The 22,730-nt window shown below is 46.7% G+C and overlaps 2 protein-coding genes across 5 annotated transcripts in view; both read left to right on the forward strand.

Moving 5' to 3' along the window:
* Nucleotides 1–4,765, forward strand: part of NEDD4 (NEDD4 E3 ubiquitin protein ligase) — a 48,709-nt gene extending 43,944 nt beyond the window's left edge. For all 4 annotated transcript variants that reach the window (XM_035130940.2, XM_060282816.1, XM_035130937.2 and 1 more), the window contains 7 exons: nt 1,019–1,092; nt 1,293–1,353; nt 1,858–1,917; nt 2,018–2,125; nt 2,677–2,773; nt 3,598–3,670; nt 3,786–4,765. In XM_035130940.2, coding sequence (XP_034986831.1) covers nt 1,019–1,092; nt 1,293–1,353; nt 1,858–1,917; nt 2,018–2,125; nt 2,677–2,773; nt 3,598–3,670; nt 3,786–3,888 — 576 coding nt within the window. In that variant the 3' untranslated portion in view covers nt 3,889–4,765. The remainder of the gene's footprint in view (nt 1–1,018; nt 1,093–1,292; nt 1,354–1,857; nt 1,918–2,017; nt 2,126–2,676; nt 2,774–3,597; nt 3,671–3,785) is intronic.
* A 6,016-nt stretch (nt 4,766–10,781) lies between these two features.
* Nucleotides 10,782–22,730, forward strand: part of PRTG (protogenin) — a 100,229-nt gene continuing 88,280 nt past the window's right edge. Inside the window, exons 1-3 of the mRNA XM_060282734.1 lie at nt 10,782–11,338; nt 11,553–11,751; nt 13,019–13,394. Of these exons, the coding sequence (XP_060138717.1) occupies nt 10,782–11,338; nt 11,553–11,751; nt 13,019–13,394 (1,132 nt within the window). The remainder of the gene's footprint in view (nt 11,339–11,552; nt 11,752–13,018; nt 13,395–22,730) is intronic.

Raw genomic sequence — 22,730 nt, forward strand, 5'->3', positions numbered from 1 at the left:
ACGTGCATGGCAACAAGCAAAACACTGCTACAAGCCTGTGACCACAAAGAATTTAATCTCTTGAAACAAATGTAGGTACCAGGTGTAGTTTTTCAGAGTAGCAAATGGTATTTTGTCATCTGACCAGGAGAGTGTTGCTCTGGCACCCTCAGAAGTCTGCTGGGACAATTTTGTGAGACGCTTTAGAGATAAAACATTCAGATTCAGACTGAATTGGATGCCATGGTTAGAGCAAGTCTCCTACGGAGGTGTCCAGAGCACTGCCTGTTGCATCTGCGCTGGACCAGTTTCAGTTATTGGGGTCTGAAGATGTGGATAAGCAGCTCATGGAAGGGCAGTCAACCACCTGCCTGTGCTTCTGGTGTGAATACACTGATTTGATTTTGATTTTGAATTGTATCATTGTTTCATTGAAACTCACCCTGGGACCCTATGGTGGAGGGCCTGTAAGAAACCTCACAAATAAATGGAGAAATTCTGAAGCTCCACCAGCAAGCCCTGCAGCTGGTAATAGCAAACCTTGCCTGTATCTCATCACTCACTTCAGGTGATCAGCAAATAGGAGGCCTGTATTTATGGAGGGAGGGACGTGGGTGGCCCTGTGGTCTAAACCACAGAGCCTAGGGCTTGCTGATCAGAAGGTCCGGTGGTTCAAAACCCCGTGATGGGATGAGCTCCCATTGCTCGGTCCCTGCTCCTGCCAACCTAGCAGTTTGAAAGCACATCAGAGTGCAAGTAGATAAATAGGTACCGCTCCGGTGGGAAGGTAAACAGCGTTTCCGTGTGCTGCTCTGGTTCGCCAGAAGCGGCTTAGTCATGCTGGCCACATGACCTGGAAGCTGTACGCCAGCTCCCTCGGCCAATAAAGCAAGATGAGCGCCGCAACCCCAGAGTCGTCCGCGACTGGACCTAATGGTCAGGGGTCCTTATACCTTTACCCATTTATGGAGGGAGGAGGAGGAGATTTTGCCTTACGCCTTATGTAGTGCTTCGTTTGCTTTGGTCCTCTTGTCTTTAGACTCATCAACATGAATTGAAAACTGGAGGGTCAGACGTTGTGGTCACAAATAAGAACAAGCAAGAGTATATTTAGTAAGTAGCAGACTGCAGAACTGACACCCCCCTCCCCCTTGTGTGTGCATTTTCCAGTGGCAACTGTTCGCCATAAATTCTCTGTTCAATTTCCAAACTGGTCCAATCTTAAAGCTAATGCTATGAAGAATCTGTAAAAACCTTTTAAATGTAGCTGTTATGTTGGTGTTTAAAATTAAATACTTCCTTCCATTTTACAGTCTTGTAATACAGTGGAGATTTGTGAACAGGATCAGGAAACAAATGGCTGCCTTCAAAGAGGTACCATCATTTGCAGATACTATTTGTGTTCTAATGTTGTCAGTAGTCTGTTTCAATATTGATTTCTGTCCATTAATTTTTACCTGTGTGCAATTGAATCTTTACCTTGCTCTATACCTAGAGTGGCTTGCATTATTATTTTTAAAGCCGCAAAGCTGTGTGAACACAGCATGAAACCCCAAAAAAGAATGCGGAAAACTTAGATTCTCTCTCTCCCCCCCCCCTTAACTCCAGCCGTATTTTATGGGGATGAATTTTGTCAGAAGCAGCTCAGTGTGTCTACATAAGATCAAGAAGATGTGTCCTGCTGCAGCAAAGGGTTTGCCTTTTTTTTGTCTCAGTCTGGATAAAATAGAAATCTGTCCTAATTGTCTTCTGAAATGCAATGGGACCAAGGTGCAGCAAAGCTTCTTTGAGGGGGAGTGCCATAAAAGTAGGGTTGTGGCTGCAAGCACATTGCCATGCCAATTGTCCAGCTTGCCTTATGCCTCTTCTGTATTCTAGGGTTTTTTCGAACTAATACCACAAGATCTCATCACAATCTTTGATGAAAATGAATTAGAGGTAAGCTTTCTTCTGCTTCTTTCAAAACCTGTTTCCTTTGGGGATTTTGCGTGTTGATATTTTCCGAGATAATGTTTCCTCTCTCTCTCTCTCTCTTCAGTTACTGATGTGTGGCCTGGGAGATGTAGATGTGAATGACTGGAGGGAACACACAAAGTACAAAAATGGCTACAGTGCAAATCACATAGTTATTCAATGGTTTTGGAAGGTAACCAAAATGGTGATTTCATTCCTCTAGCAGAAACGTTTTAAGCAAATGTTAGGCCAGAATTGCATGAGAGTGTTTATGTCCTGCTACAAGTAGCAAAGAGTACATAGGGTGCTGAACATGCTCTCTTCTGCCATGGTTGTACTAAAGATGGATGGAACTCAACTTAAAACACTGGCACTGTTTAACCCACCCGTCACTGATCCTGGCAACCTCCTAAGTCAGGCATCCCCAAACTACGGCCCTCCAGATGTTTTGGCCTGCAACTCCCATGATCCTTAGCTAACAGGACCAGTGGTCGGGGAAGATGGGAATTGTAGTCCAAAACATCTGGAGGGCCGAAGTTTGGGGATGCCTGTCCTAAGTTAACAACAAATGCTTCTTCTGTGCAGTGGAAGCCAAAACAAAAAACTCCACCCGGAATGAAACCAGGCTAATTTGCTCTGAGCAGACACTTAATAAACAAGCCACGTTGACCAGATTGAACAACAGTGAACACTTGTGATGGTCATAATGTTAGCATTTCAGTCAGTCTTTATAACTCTTCCTAGGCTGTGCTGCTGATGGACTCTGAAAAAAGAATCCGACTCCTTCAGTTTGTGACGGGCACATCCCGCGTACCTATGAATGGATTTGCCGAACTATACGGTATGTACTTGCAGGCAAGTAACAGTTACTATAGCAAGGCATTTGCATGGGCATTCTAGAGCAAATCCTTCACACGCTGAGTCATCCTTCAACAACCTCATAATTACAAATCGTCAATATTATCCCTGTGTCTCTGTGTGAAGCTGAGGTGGCGGTGGCCTCTTTGTGAGAAAATAACGCCCTAAAAATAGAGGGCGTGCCTGTCCCAATATCATGTGTGAGCAAGTTAAATGTAGGGGGAGCTTGTAGAGGGATTTGTGGGGTGTGGGTGGGTTCCTGCACTTTCTACCTGCCAGTTTCCCTCAGGCTAGAGTAGGTGAGCCAGTTGGCATGGGCGTACTCCAAGTCCTCCTGGTAGAGGCAAAGAGGGGAAATCTTTGGTAAAGATTATTGATATTGCAAAGGGAATCAAGGGGGGGGAGGGGTCCTTTAGCACAGAATGTTAATCTTTTAAAGAAGAGTCATAAAATATTAATACAGATAAAATATAGATAAGTCAATGCAGAAACGGGGCCTACATTTCCCATCTGGCCTGGGCCTATTGCCAGCTTTGCATGGCCCTTGTTCTCCATTGGACTTGGGAGGACATCCAGCAAAGGATTACTTATCCTCCACCCAATGGACCTTGCAGAATGTCTTCTCCACTGGACCACCTTAATTCACAAGTCAGTCTTGGCCCCTACCCTGCTGTAGCTGGATTAGTTTCTTTTTCCCATAGTTTGCATGTTCCACTTCCATAAATGAGAGCTGCCTGTAGCCAAGGCTTACACTGTGACCAGGTGAGGATCTAAAATCATTAGGCTTGCTGTGTATGTTCTTTGCAGGTTCAAACGGACCACAGTTGTTCACCATTGAGTACTGGGGCAGCCCTGACAAACTGCCGAGAGCTCATACTTGGTAAATATTCCTGAGCATGAAGTGTTCTGTTGAGATTGTTCCTCTGTCCATCCTTGATATAATATAGCTGTTTTTTCTTGTGTCTCTTCTGTTCACCTCCACCCCCACTCCCCAGTTTTAACCGCTTGGATTTGCCTCCATATGAATCTTTTGAAGACTTGTGGGACAAGCTACACTTTGCAATTGAAAATGCTCAGGGGTTTGATGGCGTTGACTGAGCCCCAGGAGAGGAGGGTGACAATGCTGGACTTCTTTTCTGTGCTGCAATTTGAGAGTTTACAAGCAAAACAAATATTCCAGGGACTCTGTTGCTTCATTTAAATGGCAACTGAATCTTTACGGTATCCGTTTTTAAAAAAGAAAAAGTGTTAAGTTCAGTTACAGCTAATTGTATTTTGCATTTCAAACTCTTGCCTGTTGGATTAGCGGGTGCACATGAACACTGGTGAGGCTGGCATAAATGAGCCTTGCATTACCTCTTACAAGAATTTGCCGCCTTGGCAAGTCTTAACTACTGAAAGCGTAAGCTGTGAAAAGCAGAGTGAATCTGTCTGTCTGTCTTCCTTCCATCCGTCGGTCCACATGTGCATTCTCTCTCCAGAGGTGGCCAGACAGCCCATGGATTCTGCTCTTGGGTTGCGAAGCACTTCTTCAGACTTTCCAAAGCACCTTAACTATATATTTGGGTAACGGTAAAATCTTTCCACCTGTGCACAGTAAACTGGCTCTGGCTGCACTTGTGCACATTGCTGCAGGCGCTGAGCTGGTAGGGCTTGTGCCTGGGTGCTGGGTGGCAACTTCCCTGTCCAGCTGTGCTTGCTCTGAGCAGCGAGGAGCAATGCTCGGAGACTGGCAGCTGCTTCCCTGGGCATTGCACAGGAGGAAACTTCTTCCCAGTCGATTGTGCCCAGTTGTTTCCTTTTTAAGTATTCCCAATTCTATTTCTAAACTTTTTAACCTTTGAGATTAAAAAGTAGCATGGACTTAAATGAGATTATTTTAAAACTTGTTTGGATTTATATGCTAGTGTATTTTTTGGTAAATCATATTTTGATAAATTGTCTAACAAATAATATTTTCAGCTTTGCTTTTTTTGAACTCAAGACAGTCTTTTTTGTTTTTGAATACTACAGTGTTAAGTCATAGCAAAATGCCTTTTCATATTCATTCTTGCAGTATTGCACCACGAAATAAAAATAAAAATGCAGACATGTTTACAGGGTTTTGCGGGCCAAATTCAGCAATCTGATCTGTGAGTGACGCTTCTCAGAATAAGCACCCAGGGCAGAATTTGGCCCTGAAATTAGTTTAGATGTTACAGGACTCCCCTTCCATCCCTATTCCAACTGCATTTTTATATTTTGTCAACGGTTAGTCTAGAAACCAAATAAAAATACAGTATAACCAAAGTTATAGTATATAATGTGCAATTCAGCATGAAACATTTTGTACATTTGTTCAATAAGAAATAAGGATATTTTAGTATGAGCGTCAGGGCTGGTATTTTGGTCAATACTGGTTTAAAATCATGTTTTGAGAAGTGGAAGTTTACACAACAGTCTTTGGTTTTGATTGACTCTTGAACCCTTTTGTTATGCATGTACCTGGAGCAGTTCCCCAAGTGCCACAATCCTGACCCAGTTGGAAGGGGCTCATGCCTAACTCACTGGGCTGCCGCAACACTTGGTGAACTGCATCAAAGATGTGGAGAAAAGGCAGGTCCACCCCTGTGGGCAGTTGGCATCTCAGATGCATGTTGTTGAAGACCTGCAACTCGCCCTAACAAATGGGCCTTAAGGGGTCTTTCAAATCCTTTTTGGACGGGGTCTAATGCATTCAAGAGTATTACAAGTAAATAAAAATGACTATTCAATCTACATACTTTTTTGGGGGGGTTGTGTGTGTAAAATTTGGAATAATCTGTCTGTATAAATTTGAATGTAACAGAGTACTTTAGTCTAACAAATGAACAGCCTGAAGAACCTGAAACAGTAAATAAAATCTATTCTGATAAACTGGCTGGTTGTCAATTCGGTACTACTGAAATGGTCTATAATTACGTAGTTCTCTGAAGCAGCCATTCCCATCAGTTTCTCCTCCTTTGTCTCTTACCTCCAGAAAATATCTGCCCCCAAAGATCTTACTATCTATCCTCTTACCTTTCACTGTTCCTTGCTGTGTGGATCAAATGAGGAGGTGGAGAACCAGGTTCACCACCTTGAGCTCCTCGGAGAGGAAAGTGGCATATAAATGCAATAAATATATAAAAACCCTGAACTATGGAGTGGGAACTGTGTGTGAAAACCTATGACTGTGGTTCTCCAACATTTTTCTCTGGACCACACTTTCAGAATAGAAATTTGCTCATGCCACACTGAATTATTTTATTGATAAGAAAACAAGAAGAAACAACAACTAGCAGTGCTTGATTTATAACATGCTTTACAATATGATCATGGGACATCCAGAAAGTATGACTTATCATTCCCAAAATATAATTATAAACATATATACCTTAAGTATGTATGCAAACTCAGTGAGAGGCATGAGCTTGCTTTTGTCAGGTAATCTCTAAATTGAGACAAACACACGTCATGGAGCACCAGAAGAATAACCAATGATCTTGAAGAGAGGCATGGACGCTATTTCTGATTGCATATCCAGGTTTTTTATTTTATTTTTATACTCTACTAAGCTGCACTGAAATGTTTAAATGTTTTTTGATTGCCTTTGAACCTTCCTGCCACATTTGCCATCCTCTCCTGCCACACCATTTGAGAACCATTGACCTATGACAAAATGCAGTGGTTTATTTAATGCTTAGATAAAAGCAACTCCCTAACATGCAACTGTGAAACCAGGCATCAGTTGATTTGCCTTATTATGTAGTTGGATGATTATGAAAACCAAGCTTATTTCTTGGATCAAGCAAGTCTGTGAGTTGCAGCCTGCCAGGCAGCCACAAGATGTCCAGCTTCCCTCTGAGCCAGGCATCCCCAAACTTCGGCCCTCCAGATGTTTTTGACTACAATTCCCATCTTCCCTGACCACTGGTCCTGCTAGTTAGGGATCATGGGAGTTGTAGGCCAAAACATCTGGAGGGCCGCAGTTTGGGGATGCCTGCTCTGAGCCTTCCACAGCCCCTAGAGATGATGGGTGAGGTTTGTAAAATGGGTTATATTCCACTTCCTCATAGTCCAGATGATTTCTTTCAAATGGGGTGTTAGATCAGGCTTCCTCAACCTTGGCCCTCTAGATGTTTTGAGACTACAATTCCCACCATCCCTGACCACTGGTCCTGCTAGCTAGAGATCATGGGAGTTGTAGGCCAAAAACATCTGGAGGGCCAAGGTTGAGGAAGCCTGAGTTAGATGAAATGCTAAACATGCAGTTCAGAGGCTGATCACAGATCAAAAACTGCAAAGGGTGAGGGTGGGATCAGCCAATGTATAAGTTATCCAAGATTGTGGAGTCGGCTGCCTTTGCATTTCTTCAATAGAATAAGTGAAATGTTGCTCTGCAGCGCAACTCTGCTCTGAGTGACATACATCAGTCCCTTTCTCCCTTTGATTCAGCTGCTGGTCATCTATTACAGGAGGTCTCACTTGTTTCCCATCAAGGTGAGTGAGGTTAAAAGCGCTCTTGCTATCCACAAGATATCCCAAGCCATTTTTGCTAGTCTCTTACTGTTATAGATAGCTTCCTGTCTCTCCTCAAATATTCAGTCGCAAAGATTTTCCCTGCACCTTTGCAGGCAATGAGTAACAACACTAATTATGAGGAATCTCTTTCTTGGGAGATTGAGACAATTTTGATTACTTGTCAAGCTCCACCAGAGGGCATAACAAGCCAGTTATCACATTGCAGATGAATTTAGGGCCAGAGCGAGAGTACTCAAGTTTAGGACTCAAAATACAGTACTCTGAAATTTGCCACCTGAGGTGCCCCAAATCACCTGGTAGGGATATTAATGGGGTCTGAAGGGAACTGGACCCAGTAACAAAAGGCTGGAGAAAAGCTTCATGAACACAAAACAATAGGATCCACCATTCATCCTGAATATGTGATAAATTCACTCAACTTGGCAACTGTTCCCATTGGAGTAAGCCGAAACCTTTTCATTTCCAACGGAATGTTCCACAGGATGCACCACAAGGGGGACCCACCAAATCTTATGAATACCATCTTAAATAACTCCAAAATGTGGTTCCCTCCAGAAGTTTTGGACTACAGCTTCCACCAACTCTGAGCAGCATGATGGGAGTTGTGGTCCAAAACATCTGGAAGGCACTAGGCTGCTGAAGGCTGCACTGAGTTTTCCTAGAAGGCAGCTGTGCATTAAAAAGTAGTAGGTGTTTTTAGTGAAATGTCCAAATGGTGGGGAAATGTATGAAAAAGTGGCTATAGTGGCTCTGGGTTATATTTGGAGAAAGCACTTGTACCACTGGATTTGCATATACCAGTTGTTGGAAACCACAGGCGGGTAGAGTGCTCCTGTGCTCAAATCCCACAGGCATCTGAGTGGCCACTGTGAGAACAGGATGGGCCCTTGGCCTGATCCAACAGGCTCATCTTATGTTCTTCACTTTTCCGCAGTCCCTCTGCTGCCTCTCCTCTCTCTCAGCCACTGCCAGCTCTGACCCCATTATGATATTTTATACTTTTGTACAGTACACTGCTATTTTCCTGCCAGTTTAGTGTGGATAAAAGTTTTTGGAGCTCCTCGTTCCTTTTCTTTTCCCCATTGGGTGCCATCCTCGTTACTTGGTTACCTAGGATTGTTTTCAACTAAGTCCTGCTTGGAATTAAAAAGCACTCATCCTGTTGCAGGATTCCCTGCTGATTCCATCTCTCCATAGCAAGAACTGACTTGGTTCATCCTTATTTTCTTTAACCAGCTTCTGATTCATAATAAAAAAAAGGTAAAGGGCCCCTAACAGTTAAGTCCAGTCACGAACGACTCTGGGGTTGCAGCGCTCATCTCACTTTACTGGCCGACGTTTGTGTGCAGAGTTTTTCCGGGTCATGTTGGCCAGCATGACTAAGCTGCTTCTGGCGAAACCAGAGCAGCGCACGGAAACGCCGTTTACCTTCCTGCCGGAGCAGTACCTATTTATCTATTTGCATGTTGATGTGCTTTCGAACTGCTAGGTTGGCAGGAGCAGGGACCGAGCAACGGGAGCTCACCCCATCACGGGGATTCGAACCGCCGACCTTCTGATCGGCAAGCCCAAGGCTCAGTGGTTTACACCACAGCACCACCCGTGTCCCTCTGATTCATAATACAACCCACTTAAAGATTAAAGCCACTGTCCATTGTCTACTATGCCAGCCTGCTTCTACTTGTGGAAGAGTGTTGCAGATGAATGTCTTCTGTGCAAAAATCCTCACAAAGTGCTGCCTCTGTTGTTGTGGCACCTGCTTTGGTGCAGTATCTCCCATGGAAGCAAGGACCATGCTACTTGACGCACAACCAGCAAAAGGTGTCACTTGTACTTTTGCCTTACTGGAAGTTTGCTGACATTCCTGGAGACATGCAGAAAGAGTACAGAAGGGGCTCGTTTCTGACTCCAGTTTGGTGCCAGGCAGAAAAAATCCTACTACAAAGCCTGTTGGGTCCAGGGAAACGAATTCCTCCCTCCCCTCCCCTTGTGCATCCAATCTGAGCTAAGCAAAAATTCCAAGAGTTTCTAGCATTAGCTGGAAACAACAGTTTGGTTAGCAAGATGAGCAAATGGACAAACTTTCATGGACTTTTTTTTGTTTTTTTGTGTTTGTTTGTTTTTTGCAAAAAGGGCTTAAACAGCTTCAGAGAAGCTTTTGTGTGTGGTTTAGGACCTCTCCAAAATATTAGACTGCTGGTGGGGAGAAATATTGTTATGGAAGCTAGACCTGTGGTCCAGTGTGTGTGAGAAAGAGAGGCAGGGAGGGGGCTTGGGAGATGCCTTGGAGGCTTCCAATCTGTTTATCTTCACACTCCTGAGAGGTCATCGCTCTTGTGCTGTGACAGCAGCTGGTAGGTAGGAAGGGCCCTTTGGAGAAGGGGGGGAGGTTAAGATAAGGGGACAGGCCTGGTGGAGCCTCCTCTGGTCAGAGTTCCTGCATGTCTGTGGGAGATAAAATGGAGCAGAGGCAGAAGGCCTCAGTCATCTATCCTTCTGATGAGATCAAAGATAAAAAGGGGGAAATAAAACAGCTAATTCCTAGACATACATGTAAGAGTACAGACAAGGACATGAAACACGTTTGCGTATATCTCTGGGCCTCAGTAGGTCTCTTGTCAAGCTTTCCACCTTTCAAGTGTGAGTTTGTTAGGAAATTCAGTGATGTGGCCAAAATGCTGCAATAAAGAACAACTCTCAGGGGCACCCTTGGGTGGCAGGTTCAGCCCATACAAAGGCCAAAAAGCAGGTGACATTAATTTCTAGCTAGGCATCTTATGAACCCCAAGGTATATTTGTGACCGGGGGGGGGGAGGTATGCTTAATCTTCAGTCCCTGAAAACTCCTGTCCTCTTCCCTAAGTGTTTCCAGAACTGTGTGCAAGGATAATGCCAGCTCTGGGTCCCTGCCAGAGGCAAGAGGTGGTCAGTGGCAGCTTCCTTATTACAACTGGAGAACTTATTGCAGTAATGTGGCCCTAGACTTCATTTCATGGCAGTGACGTTCTACCTCACATAGGAGGCAGCATGTGGGGAGCACATGCCCTGCTTTCAAGCTTATTCCCATTGGGCTACTGTGAGAACAGGATGCAGGACTGGGCAGACCTTTGGTCTGATCCAGCAGCCCAGTTCTTATGGAATTAAACAAGAGGAAAGAGTCGAGGAATATTCGCTACGGAAGAATGCTAATGGGAGTTTTATGCTGGCCACACACAGCACTGATGCTGAGAGATCTTTATCAGCCCTAAGTGCTGCATGTCATACCTTGCATAGCTTCAACAAGTTTCCAGTTATAGCAGCAATTAATCAAAATCCGAGCTGGGAGGACAGCCATAAATAGATACTGTAACTAGAAAAGAAAGCTGAGTTTGGCAGGCTCTTCAAATACATATTGCCCCAAGCCATTATTTTAAATATATAGGCGACAAATAGGAAGGCAACAACGGGTTAATGATGCTTGGAGGGACATGTTTTGCCCTTTATCAGCTGCCTTTCTTCTACTTTGGGACCCCGGCAGCCCGCACGAAGCTCCCCTTGGTGTCCCTCAGCAGCTCCCCGCGTTTGATGGTGTACTTCGGGCAGGAGCAGCGCAGCGAGCGAGATGTTGGGGGGTCGCAGCCTCGGGAGAGACGGGTCTGCTCCCTGCGCTCAGGTTGCAGCGGGCCGCTGGCTCTTGGGGGATCTTGTGCCCTTATTGCACGGCCTGCAGCGAGGCGCTTTGCCACGGCCGGCGGGAATCCCCTGCGCCCAGCTGCTCCTGGCGCTGGAAGCTCTTCTATGCAGCCCTGTCGGGCCGGACAGCGCTGCATAGAACCCCGGGGCGAGGAGCCCGTTCAGGAGGGCGCGCATCAAAGCGCGCTGCGTGTCCCCACCGGGCCCCCGTCCTCCCCACAGCCGCGCCGGGGCAGAGGCAGCGAGGGGATCCCCCGGGAGAGCCCGCCGGCAGCCTCCTCCCCCCGCGCCGGCTCCAGCGCCCCCTCCTCCTCCTCCTCTCAGGCGGGCGCTTGGCGAGGCTGACCTCAGGTGCCTGCGCGGGGGAGGGGACGGAGGGCTGCCTCCCCCCGCCGCCCGGGTCCAGCCAAAGGCCAATGAAGAGGCACCGAAAGTAGGGCCGGGGAGCCCCTCGCGCCCCCGCCTCCTCCCCCTCGCCTGTCCTGCCGGACCCTGGCCGCAGCCCCCTCCTCCCTTTTGTGTGTCTTTTCACACTGTGTCCCTGCGCAGCCCCAAGCGGGGAGGGGGGGTGAAGAAGAAAGAGTCCCCCGGCGGGCGGGCGCGCTGGCCGGCGAGGCAGAGAGAAGCCATTCGGCCCTCTGGACGGACGGACGTGCTGCTGGCCGGAGGAGGGCGATGCCCCAGAGAGGCTAAATGGCGCCCCGACGGAACCCGCTCGCCGCTTTCCTCGCCCTCCTCGCCCTCCCAGGTGAGCCGCCGACCCGGGCGCCGCGCATCCCCCGAACTAACTGGCCGACCGCTCGGCCGGTCCTCCTCCTGGCAGCCGGCCCAGAGGAGGAGGAAGCGGCCGCCCGCCCGCCAGCCCGGCCCCTCCTCTCCTCCGGCTCGGCGCTTCCCCTTCCCACCTCCGGAGCCGCGGCATCCTCTGCCCAAAGCCCGCCGGCTGCCCAGACTGCGCGTCTCCGTCCGTCGGAGCTCTTCCCCGGAGCAGCGCTTTTTCTTTTTTTGGGAGGGGGGGGGCGCTCGCCCGCCTCGCTGCCTCCCGGCCGCTGAGGGCTCCCCCCCCCCCGCCCCACGCCAGCCCAGCACTGGGCTAACGAGCTCTTGTAAAAAGAGCCTTTTACGAGGCGCCCCGCGCGGGATCTTTTTTTTTTTTGACGAGCTTGTAAAATTAGCGACCGGCTTGTGGCCTGGAAGGGGCCCTGCGACGCGGCTTGAAGACCCGGGTCGCAGGAGCGCCTGTTCTCTATGAGTGTGTGTGTGGGGGGGGGTTCCCTTCATTCCCGCGTTGGCTGGAGGAGTAGAGGCGGCTCAGGGGCCATTTCCACACAGGGACATCTTACGAGCCCGGCACCCCAGCTCGGAAAGGGACCTTTCCCCGCGGAGGCGAGGGAGTATTTCCCCGGCGAAAGGAAGGGGAGCCGCACGGGACGCCTCCCGCCCCTCCGGGTCCTGCTTCCCTCCGCGGCTCTCCTAGGAGCGCTTCTCCCCAACAGCCCCAGCCAAGCCGGCAAGACAGGGAGCTTCTCGGGGTGCTGCGAGGTTGAGGCGGTGGGTGCCCCCCTGACTGGGCCTCCTGGTGGTAGCATGCCCGTTTGCTCCCCTTGGCCAACGAGGGTGGGACTGTGAAACCCCAACGGGCATCGATAGTGCTGGGGCTCTAAATTTTTCCGGGGCGGGGAGACATAACTTTCTTCCCAAAGGACCTTTAAATAAAGTTATCCACGTGTTAGCTCCTTCCCCTCTCCTTTGATCTGGTCGCCATCTGTTTGGTTGGGCTGCAGTGTTTGTTCAATTAATCTGTTAATCAATTTGACCAAAAACAAAAAACCCACTTCCAATCAACAAAGAGAAAAAGCTCTCTTTCAGCTTTTAAACAAGTACAGTTTTAAAAATGTAACCTTTAGCAACTGCACCCAGCAAACACTGTATATAGATATATAATGTTTTCATGTGTGGAGTGTTATTAAAATATTTCAGGCCTCCAGCACTTTAAGGCAGTTGCACAGTGTTAGCATGAGTTTGACTGTACACAGAAAAGAAACTACTTTCTTTCTCTTTCCTTTCCCCTCTTTCTTGTTCTCTCAGGAATATGGTGCTTTAGTGAACTGTTTTTTGCGAAAGAGCCTCAGGACGTAACGGTTGCTAGGAAGGAGGCTGTGGTTTTGGACTGCCAGGCACGAGGCGAAGTCCCCATCACCATCACGTGGCTCAAAAATGGGGTGAAGGTGGCTGAAAATGAACGGATCTACACTTTGTCTAATGGCTCTTTGTACATCAGTGAAGTGGAGAGCAAACGTGGGGAAACGCTGGACGAAGGACACTACCAGTGCTTGGCTCTCAACAAATATGGTGCTATCCTCAGCCATAAGGCCCACCTTACCTTAGCCAGTAAGTTATCACGGTTGTTCTTCCCTGTTGATCATTTCCTTCCTTTGTAAACCTGTTCAGGAACAGAGTGACAACATTAGCCCGTGTGTGCGCAATAAAATGCATTGCTATAATTCTTCCAGTACAATTTTAAACCTTACAGGAATTTTAAATGACTTCATGGTTCAGTTTGTAAACGGATGTGTTTGTGAAGCCTCTTTTAACCTCTGCTACATAGAGGTTGACTTTGCCTGGGCTACTCCAAATAGTACACCTGGTGTCTTCCTAAAGGGAGATTTCTGAGTGAGCGAACTATTGCTGCAAACTATATTTCAAAACATAGTGAATACATGAATTTACAACAGCCCTTTCCCAGCTTGGCACCCTCCAGCTCTTTGGGGCTGTAACTCCCATCAGCCTCAGTTTGCGTGGCTGCATGAAATTGGGGCTCATGGGGGTTTCTCTCCTGCTGCTGTTGGACTACAACTGGTTAAGGAAGGCTGGCTCTCAGGGACCTAAATATTTGTGAGATGCTTGCCTTTAAGCACATTGAAGCTCTATTTTGTTGTTGTTGTTAATCTGCTGGTATCAGAGTTGGGAATCCACACCTGCTGCCATCTTGCTTTGAAGGGCTGTAGTTCAATGGTACAGCATCTGCCTTGTATACTGAATGCCCCAGCTTCAATCCCTGGCTTCTCCAGGCAGGGCTGGGAACTGTCTCCTGCCTGCAACCTGGGAGAGCTGCTACAAGATAGTGTAGACAAGTTAGTGTAGACAGTACTGAGCTAGATGGCAAAGTGACCTGACTACCTATAGGGCAGCACTTCCTGTGAAAGAGGATCATTGGTCCTCTGTAAGTGTGCCACTGCTGTTCCTCAACTGGACAGAAGGGTACTCAGCCCTGTGTTGGTCTGCAGCAGCAAAAACAATGAATACTCTTCTAGCATGGGCTGATGCATTTTCATTCTGTACAGCTAAATTTGGGGGAGCGGCTGCTGTGTTCATCTGTAGATGAGTGTGTACTGCAGGCATAGGCAAACCTGGCCCTCCACATGTTTTTGGCCTACAACTCTCATAATCCCTAGCTATCAGGACCAGTGGTCAGGGATGATGGGAACTGTAGTCTCAAAACATCTGGAGGGCCAGGTTTGCCTATGCCCGATGTACTGTATATAGCTGGCATCCCTCTGTCCCAGGAGACAAGGGAGCAGTGTACCTTTGGGTATGTGGTCAAGCTGTTGGAAGGTTGCGGCAACTGCTGTGCCTGTGCTCATCTGTAGATGAGTGGTGCTCAAGTTCCCCCCCCCCTGGCCCATTTGAAAATTGCTGAGCATCTTTGGCAGGCCACAGATATTTCTGCCTGCTGTAGCAATTGTAATCCTATATAATTCAGATTGTGATAACAGTAAAATATACTTGGGAAATAAAAGAAGCAATAAAATACAATTAAAAATCAATATGAATATTTTATATGATGGATGTTCCAATTCCCACCTGAATGAAGCTTGTGGGCTAATGGCAGTCCAGAGGATAGAGTTTGAGAACTCTTTGCTGGAGATGCAGAAACAGCCCTCTCACAATGCTTCACACACCTGATGAAGGGGACTCTAGTCTAGGGAGGTTTATGACACAATATATATATTTGTTAATCTTAAGGTGCTGCAAGACCTTAAAAGTGTGTTTTGTCCCACAGGAGTCACTGTTGGGTCCCAATGAGAACTTAGATGTTGGTGCCTGATGCGGAGAGTTTGTTTAGAGACTAATTATTTACATAGTGTCTAGAGATCACAAAAGGCCACTCCATATGCTGCCACAGAAGTGGGGAAAGGAGGAAGGAGTGATATATTTAACCACTTCTGTGTAAGGAATGAGCCAGCTTCTCAATGCTGCATGTGGTGGTGTGAAAGCCATTACTTTATTTGTAGTTACTAATGTTTAGATTATGCTCTTCTTGCATCTCGGGATTTAAGGCAGCATACATGTGTGTGTCTGTGGAGAGTCCCAGGTTGTGGAGAGTCCCAGGTTGTATCTTATCTGAGCACTGACTGACCAAACCCAGAGCTGCTTAACTCCAGCTTAAGTTGTGCATCATGTGCCTGCAGACCACACCTAGATTTTAAATCCAACAGTACGGTACTTTTTTCAATTACTTTAGGAAGGGAGGGATGCCACAGGCAGGTAAATACCAGGGGCAGGGAGAAATCGCCTCCACTCACACAGGCACCCCCTTTGAGTTTCTTCCCCAATGTGCTATTGAAGGAGGAAGCCCCAGTTTGAGCAGCCTGGCTTACTGCAGGCATGTATATGAGTGTTGGGAATGTTGATGAGAAGGGACCAATAAGCGGCAAGGGGGACGACGACACACGTTTGGCTGTGCAGTGGCATCTGGTTGGCCAAATGTGATGACTGGAAAAAGGCTGCCACTTATTTTGAAAAGTGCAAGACCACATCAGGGTGTCCCTGCATGGGCTTTGCTTATCATACAAAAGCCCTCCCACCCTCAGCCAGTACAGTGGCTCTTGCAAGGAGTTCATCCACTGTCTTGACCAGCAGGGGAGGAGTTGCTGCTGGGTTGTCGCCCCCAAAAAACTTGCACAGCAGAAGCATAGTTTCCCTTCAAATCCGTATGTTCTTTTCTCCCAGCCTTACTTACTTTTGTGTTCAATCTTCTGTGGGATGGAAATGGCCTCCCAGACTTTGAGTCTGGGTTTTTGTCTCAGTTTTGTTCCTTGTGAGCAAGCTTATTCAGGATCATTTTCCCTACAGCCTGACCCAAAACATGTCTAATTTTTCTTCCAAGTATGAGTGCAACCTTAAAAGTCAAATTTGTCTGTTTGTCTGTCTGTCTGTCTATTACATTTCTATACCGCCTTTGACTTCCAAGGAGCTCAAGGCAGTGCACCTGGTTATTCCCATTCCCATTCCATCCTCACAACCACCCTGTGAGGTTTAGGCTAAGAGATTGTGACTGGCCCATGGTCCCCCAGTAGTGAGCTGCATGGCTGAGTGGGGATTCAAACCCTGGTCTCCTAGGACCTAGGCCATAGTCCAACACTCTAACCCAGGCATCCCCAAACTGCGGCCCTCCAGATGTTTTGGCCTACAACTCCCATGATCCCTAGATAACAGGACCAGTGGTCGGGGAAGATGGGAATTGTAGTCCAAAACATCTGGAGGGCCGAAATTTGGGGATGCCTGCTCTAACCATTATGCCACACATTTAAACAGTTATCTGGGTGGTGGCATAAATATGCAAGAGGGAAGCTGAGACATGGCTGCATGTGAACTTCTGGGACAGGTAAGTGAGGTATATGGTAATACTTGCCAGCATTATCCTCGCTTGCTTTTATATCCCAAGCAAAACTCTTGGTGCTCTGGCCTCCCTACCACAGCACAGGATTTGCCCTGGTGTGAACTCTTCATCTTGTTTTGCAAGGCTTCCTCCCAGAGGGCTTTGGAGCTTCCTGGAGGCCTTTGGCTGCCTGCTGCTTCCCAGCTTTGCCCACTCAGTGGGGCAAAGAGTGACCTTCACCAGAGAATTCCTCTTGGATTTGAGGAACTTTCTGCTTGGCTTGGCTTTTGGTGCCAGAGTTGGGGAAAGCCTTCCATCAGTAGCCTACCTTATAAATAAAATATCCTGCGCCTAAGTTCTCAGGTTTCAAATAATGGAGAGTCAGTCACCTGCTACTTTCAGAGTTGGTGGTTCAACCTGTATATCTACAGATTCTGGAAGATGCCCCTTCTGCTCCTGTGCTTTTAATCTCCCGATGGTTGGGGATTGGAATCCATTTATGCTGAATCTTGGCTTGGGTGGTCTTTGTCTCTGTGTGGAAGAAAGTCCTAAAGGCAAAATAATTATTGCTGTGAGATTTCTATAATAACAGTCTCCTAGCTTCCTGGGGAAGCCTCTGATGACACTGGAGGCAGACAGGACACATTTGAAGAAATGGTGGTGTCAAACCTATGTAGAAACATGTTGTATGTCTGGCATCCCCAAACTTCGGCCCTCCAGATGTTTTGGACTACAATTCCCATCTTCCCTGACCACTGGTCCTGTTAGCTAGGGATCATGGGAGTTGTAGGCCAAAACATCTGGAGGGCCGCAGTTTGGGGATGCCTGGTGTATGTGGTGGGGTATCCCAGAGCACCTTGTTCTTGATTCTCAGAAAAGGTGTTAGATGAGGTCCTAAAGAGTTCACACCTCCATCCTTTCTGATGCATTTCGTGAAGCCTAATCTTGCCTACGAAAACCTTTCCCACAATAAAAGACATATACAGTGGTACCTCGGTTTAAGTACACAATTGGTTCCGGAAGTCTGTACTTAACCTGAACCTTTCCCATTGAAAGTAATGGAAAGTGGATTAATCCATTCCAGACGGTCCACAGAGTACTTAAACTGAAGCGTACTTAACCTGAAGCGAACTTTCCCATTGAAAGTAACGGAAAGTGGATTAATCTGTTCCAGACGGGTCCACAGAGTACTTAAACTGAAAGTACTCAAACCGAAGTGTACTTAAAAAACCAAGGTATGACTGTACTGTAACTTGGCAGTCTGTGACCACCATGGCCCCAGAAGTTAGCAAGCTCCTCCCAAAGTTTTGCTGCTTTCATTTTGGATAGAGTAGGGCGACCCAACCATCTAATTTCTGATCCACGTTTTTTGATACTGAAAGGGATAGCTCCATTCTCTTGTCACATTGTCTCACAAGATGGTGTTTGGGTCACCATGAATATAATTAAAATAATTCGGACAATGGTCAGGCTGGCTAGACAATAGAGTTACTGAACAATATACATTATGGTGACCCCCCCTCCACTTTCCTGAATCAAGAGTTTTTTCTGTGTTGATATGGAATTGTAAAGCTTAAAATATATCCAAAGTTTATGACTCCCTTACAGCATGATCCTATACATATTTATTTGTCCTATGTAAATGTGTATAGGATTGCAGTCTAAATGTGATAAAGAGGTAAAACACTACTTTTCAAACCCCAAATGGATTAGAAATAAAGGAAGCCTCCTTTCCTGTTTCTTGGAATTTCAGAAGATGTGAATGAATTTCCAGCATTTTGTAGTCAAAGGAAATAGTTTTAGCTGGGCTCATGATGGCTTTACAGCTCTGAAGAACAAAATGACTTTCTTTGTGGCCATGGCAAAGCTGAAACTATACATACTAAGCAGGTGGAGGCTGGGCTTCCCTTTCTTCTCTTTCTTCCTTTGCAAAGGGCGAAAAGCAAAAGGCGGCTGCTCCAGCCCCCCCACCCCCACCCCGCAAGCAGCAGGGTGCAAGGCTGTCCTCTCCCTTTTGCTTGCTCAAATCTCTCAGCACCTTGGTTTATCTTTGGTTTCAGAAGTGTATTCCTGGGTGCTGCATTTGGAAATCTGAAACTTTAATCTGCTCCAGAGTTTGAGATTTGAGCACATGGAGAGCTTGGATCTAAAGTTAGGGAGGGGGAAGCTGAGGGTTGCACTCTAGGCAGCCATTCCATTATTCATGTGCAAATTAAGAATTCACAGGGTTAAAAGGTTAGAAACTGGCCAGGATGAGGTTTACCCTTGTGATAAAGAGCAGATGACCCTCATTCACTGGCCAAAGCTTTCATGAAAGCTCCTCTGCAAAGTTAGTGATTGCCATGAATTGTTCTTGAGGAATGCGTCCTGGCCTCCCCTCTTCTGCCCCTCTGCAGCCTTATCTCAAGAGCCCATCAGAACAAGTTTGCAGGGATGGGCCCAAGATCCCTTTCCAGCCCCCCCTTTACTTTCCTGTTGTTCATCCAAGCACAAAAGAATTTTGACTTTCTTCTAGTCTTTATTTCTGCCCTTCACCATATCAGTTAGGTTAAAAAATATTGCATTTTGGGAAGGTGCCTCCTGTTGCTCTTAATGTAGCAGGGTGATGTGGAGGGGTGGGGTGGTGGAAGGGGCATGCAGGAAGATGCCTTCCCCCTTCACAGTTTCTTTCTGAGGCACCATGTGGGGGTAAAATGCTAATATCTGAAGATTAAACAGCTTATTAGAAGTTCAGGCGAGCAGTGCCTCTTTGACTAACAGGATTCAAAGTTGCTAGAGTATTTGAGCATTGAGGTCTTTTCAACAAGGAGGGGGGGCGTTGGGGTTGGGGCATTGGAACCTAATGCTTAAGCCCTGTACAGTTAAAACTGGAACAAAAGCTTGATAAGGTTGGTTGGATGGGTCCCCCTGAAATTATTTGCTTTTTAAATACAATCGGCTTTGGATAACAGAAAGAGATGCATTGGAAGATACAGTACTAAAGTGAAGCACTTTGGGGCAGATTGGAAACCATCTGACTGAAGTTTGGAGATGGATGTTAAGGGTGTATGGCTGGAAGTGTGGTGTGTGTGTTTTTTAAGAGAGAGAGGGAGCTTCTTATCTTCTTTTTTTAAGATCAAAGGAGACAGTGACACAGCTGGCATATTATTGATTTCTGCACTGCAGGGCATAGATGGGTATCAGAGGATACTGACTTAAAATCACTCCAGATCTTCTAATTGATGGTGTCAGCACAAAAGCAGTTTGCAGCGTTTGTTTATGTTTTGCTTTTCTGTAGAAGATTCCTTTGAACAAAGGTGGGTGGCTGCCAGTTGAGTGGAAGGGAAGTTAGAGCCTCACTGATTGTCTGCTGCTTCAGACAATGAGGTGATGGACTTTTGCTTCTTTCACATCTGCTTTCTTGCCTCTCCAGGGGCTTAAGGTAGCGCCCCTCCCTCCCTAGGAATACAAACGTTTGCTTCCTGTTTATAGTTAAAAGCCTACCTAGTATATTGATGGGCCTGCGGTCACTGGAAGCATTCCCTCTTTTCTCAAATCAAGAAGGGTTTTTTGGGGGGTGATAGTTAGCTTTTGTGTGTGTGAGAGGAGTGTCACAAAATTTAATTTTATTAAAAAGCAAAGGTTGGTCCATAATGGGGGAAATTTAAAATCCACTGCTGAAAACCTTCATTGGGACCAACCAAAACATCACAGAATACTACATCCAGCCTGTTTTTTGCTACTTTTTTGTCCCCCCCTTGCCTCTGCTTTCATCATCTCACTTTGTGTTCACATCTTTCCTGATGAAGAGTTCTGGAGAGCTTGAAAAGCCAAGCTTTTCTGATGCTTTGGTTGGTACTAAAAGGACATTTCCTAACTCTGCATTTTGGAGTTTTCGTTTTCTAGTGCAAACTATAAAACCCATTTTCAGGATTTAAAGCTGAGAATAGCAGCATAAGGAGGTCATATCAAATGATGCAAAGCTGAGGCCCTGAGCAAGTGGGGGCAGCAGAAACCTTTCTTGGATTGGGGTGGGGTGAGAACTAAGAGACTTCCCCAGCAGCAGAACACATGGGTAATGAAGGGCCACATGCAGTGGCCGCAGGGGGAAGAGAAATCTGCTTTTCCATTATAAGAGTTTTCATTCCTGGTTGCCTGCAAACAGTTTGATTGGATGAGTGTCTATACCCAAGCCCACTTAAGAAAAAATCCACAATCCCTGTTAGGGCAATACCTTTACTAGGCCAACCAAAATGTCACCAAATTTTGGGCGCCAGTCTTATAGTTCTTCAGAATGCTTCATCAGGCTAGATTTGGGGTCCCCAGCTTTTTGAGCCTGGGGGGGGGGCACATTTAGAAACCTAAGAAACTGTGGCAGGCGCCACAGGAATGACCTCTGATGCTAAGAACCTGCCCCCTAAAAGACGCAGAACACCCACACACAGGAAAAATAAAGCATAGGCAAAAAAGCAATGCCTCCAAGAAAGTGAGGTGACAGCGCCCTCAAGAAACCTTAACCTCCCACAACCCATCACAATTTAAAAAGCAACAGTTGGTCAAGGGACCTTGGCTGGTGCTGAGAGGTGTCCCTGAGAGGTGTCCACACTGGGAACTCCTGGACTAGATGGTAAACACTGATGTAAGCTGCAGTTAGCATGAAGGGGTTTGGAGCTGCTGTAGCTTCTCTTTTAAAGAAACCCCTGGTTAGTTTCACCTTAGCTAATATTAGTGCTACTGCTGTAGCGCTTAAGTGCATTTGAGATGTTGGTGGGTGTCCCATCTCATGGCCCCTTCTTGCTCTCTTAATCCTGGTTAAGGAAGCACCGGATGGTATATATCTTCATCTGATTAAGGCTGCAGTCCTATGTGCATCTATGGCTGAATCCCAATGAGTTCAGTGGGACTTACCTCTGAGGAGACATGTATAGGGTTTCACTCTTAAGAGACCAATGAAATTGTGTATAGTATCGGTATTTTGTAAGGCAGGTTGTTTGATGACTAACATGGAGCCCAATTCTAACCAGCCTCCCTTGCAATGAGCTTCATGATTTCGGTGGGGCTTGCTTACGTGTAAGTGTGCTCTGCATCACAGTGCTAATCTTTTCTTTAAAATAAAAAGGTACTTGTGAAGTTTTTGCAATTTCAAGACAGCAGCAACAATATAACAAGGGCTACAAAAAGAGCATATCAAAGTATATTTTAGCAGTGGCACACAGGTGAGGTTGCTCAGACTGTAATTGGTGGGGACTGCATTATTCTGACATCCCAAACTGAAAAACTTGGGGGTGCTTCTTGCTTCTGTCCATCTTTTTTCTGGGTCACCTATGTATGTAGGGGCTCCCCCATGTGCTGACGGAGCTGAGTTGCAAGCCTTATTTTAATAGCCGAGCCGGTGCTGTGCTATGCTCAGGCCACTTTTGTTCTCTCACGGCAGTTGTCCAAAGGGCCTTCAGCACAGACCCCTTTTGTCAGCCAGCCTGGAAGAAAAGAGAAGGGACCTCCTTGCACTCTCTGGGCGCACCTTCTCCACAGTTTTAGCAGCTGGGCCCTTTGGCTGGGTGCAGAACATAGGGTAAAGGAATGACAGGGGCATCCCAAAGGCAGAATTTTGTAAAAGAAGCACAGCCATTTCTGAAGTGTCTTGTGTGTGGAAGTGTGGTGGGGGTGGGGGGTGGGGAGAGAATCCTGTCCCAAATGTTGCTGCGGAACCTTTCGGAAGAGCTTGGATGTATCTCTCAGTTTGGCCTTGTTTTCTTTTTGCCCCCTCCCTCAGTAGGCCCAGCTGTTAAACTGGGATTGATTACCTCCAGTCTTTATAACGGGCAATCACCACCTAAGTGAAAACTAGTCAACACAGCCCCACCATTGTTGACTGCTCAACTGGAGTTGCTGCCCTGCTTAAAGTTTAAGCAGATGCTAAATAAGGCAGTGTGTGGATGTTCTGGGAAGAAACCAAAGTTTGCTATGTGCTGAGCACACCATCGTGTACCTGGAGTTTTTAACAGGCTAGATAAACCCCAAGCTTCTTTTTCTTGCTCCTTGTTGTTGGATTTTCTGAAAACCTAATTGAATAGCAAGCCGAAGGA

This window comes from Zootoca vivipara, chromosome 14, assembly GCF_963506605.1.
Source record: "Zootoca vivipara chromosome 14, rZooViv1.1, whole genome shotgun sequence".
NCBI classification, from domain to species: Eukaryota; Metazoa; Chordata; class Lepidosauria; order Squamata; family Lacertidae; genus Zootoca; species Zootoca vivipara.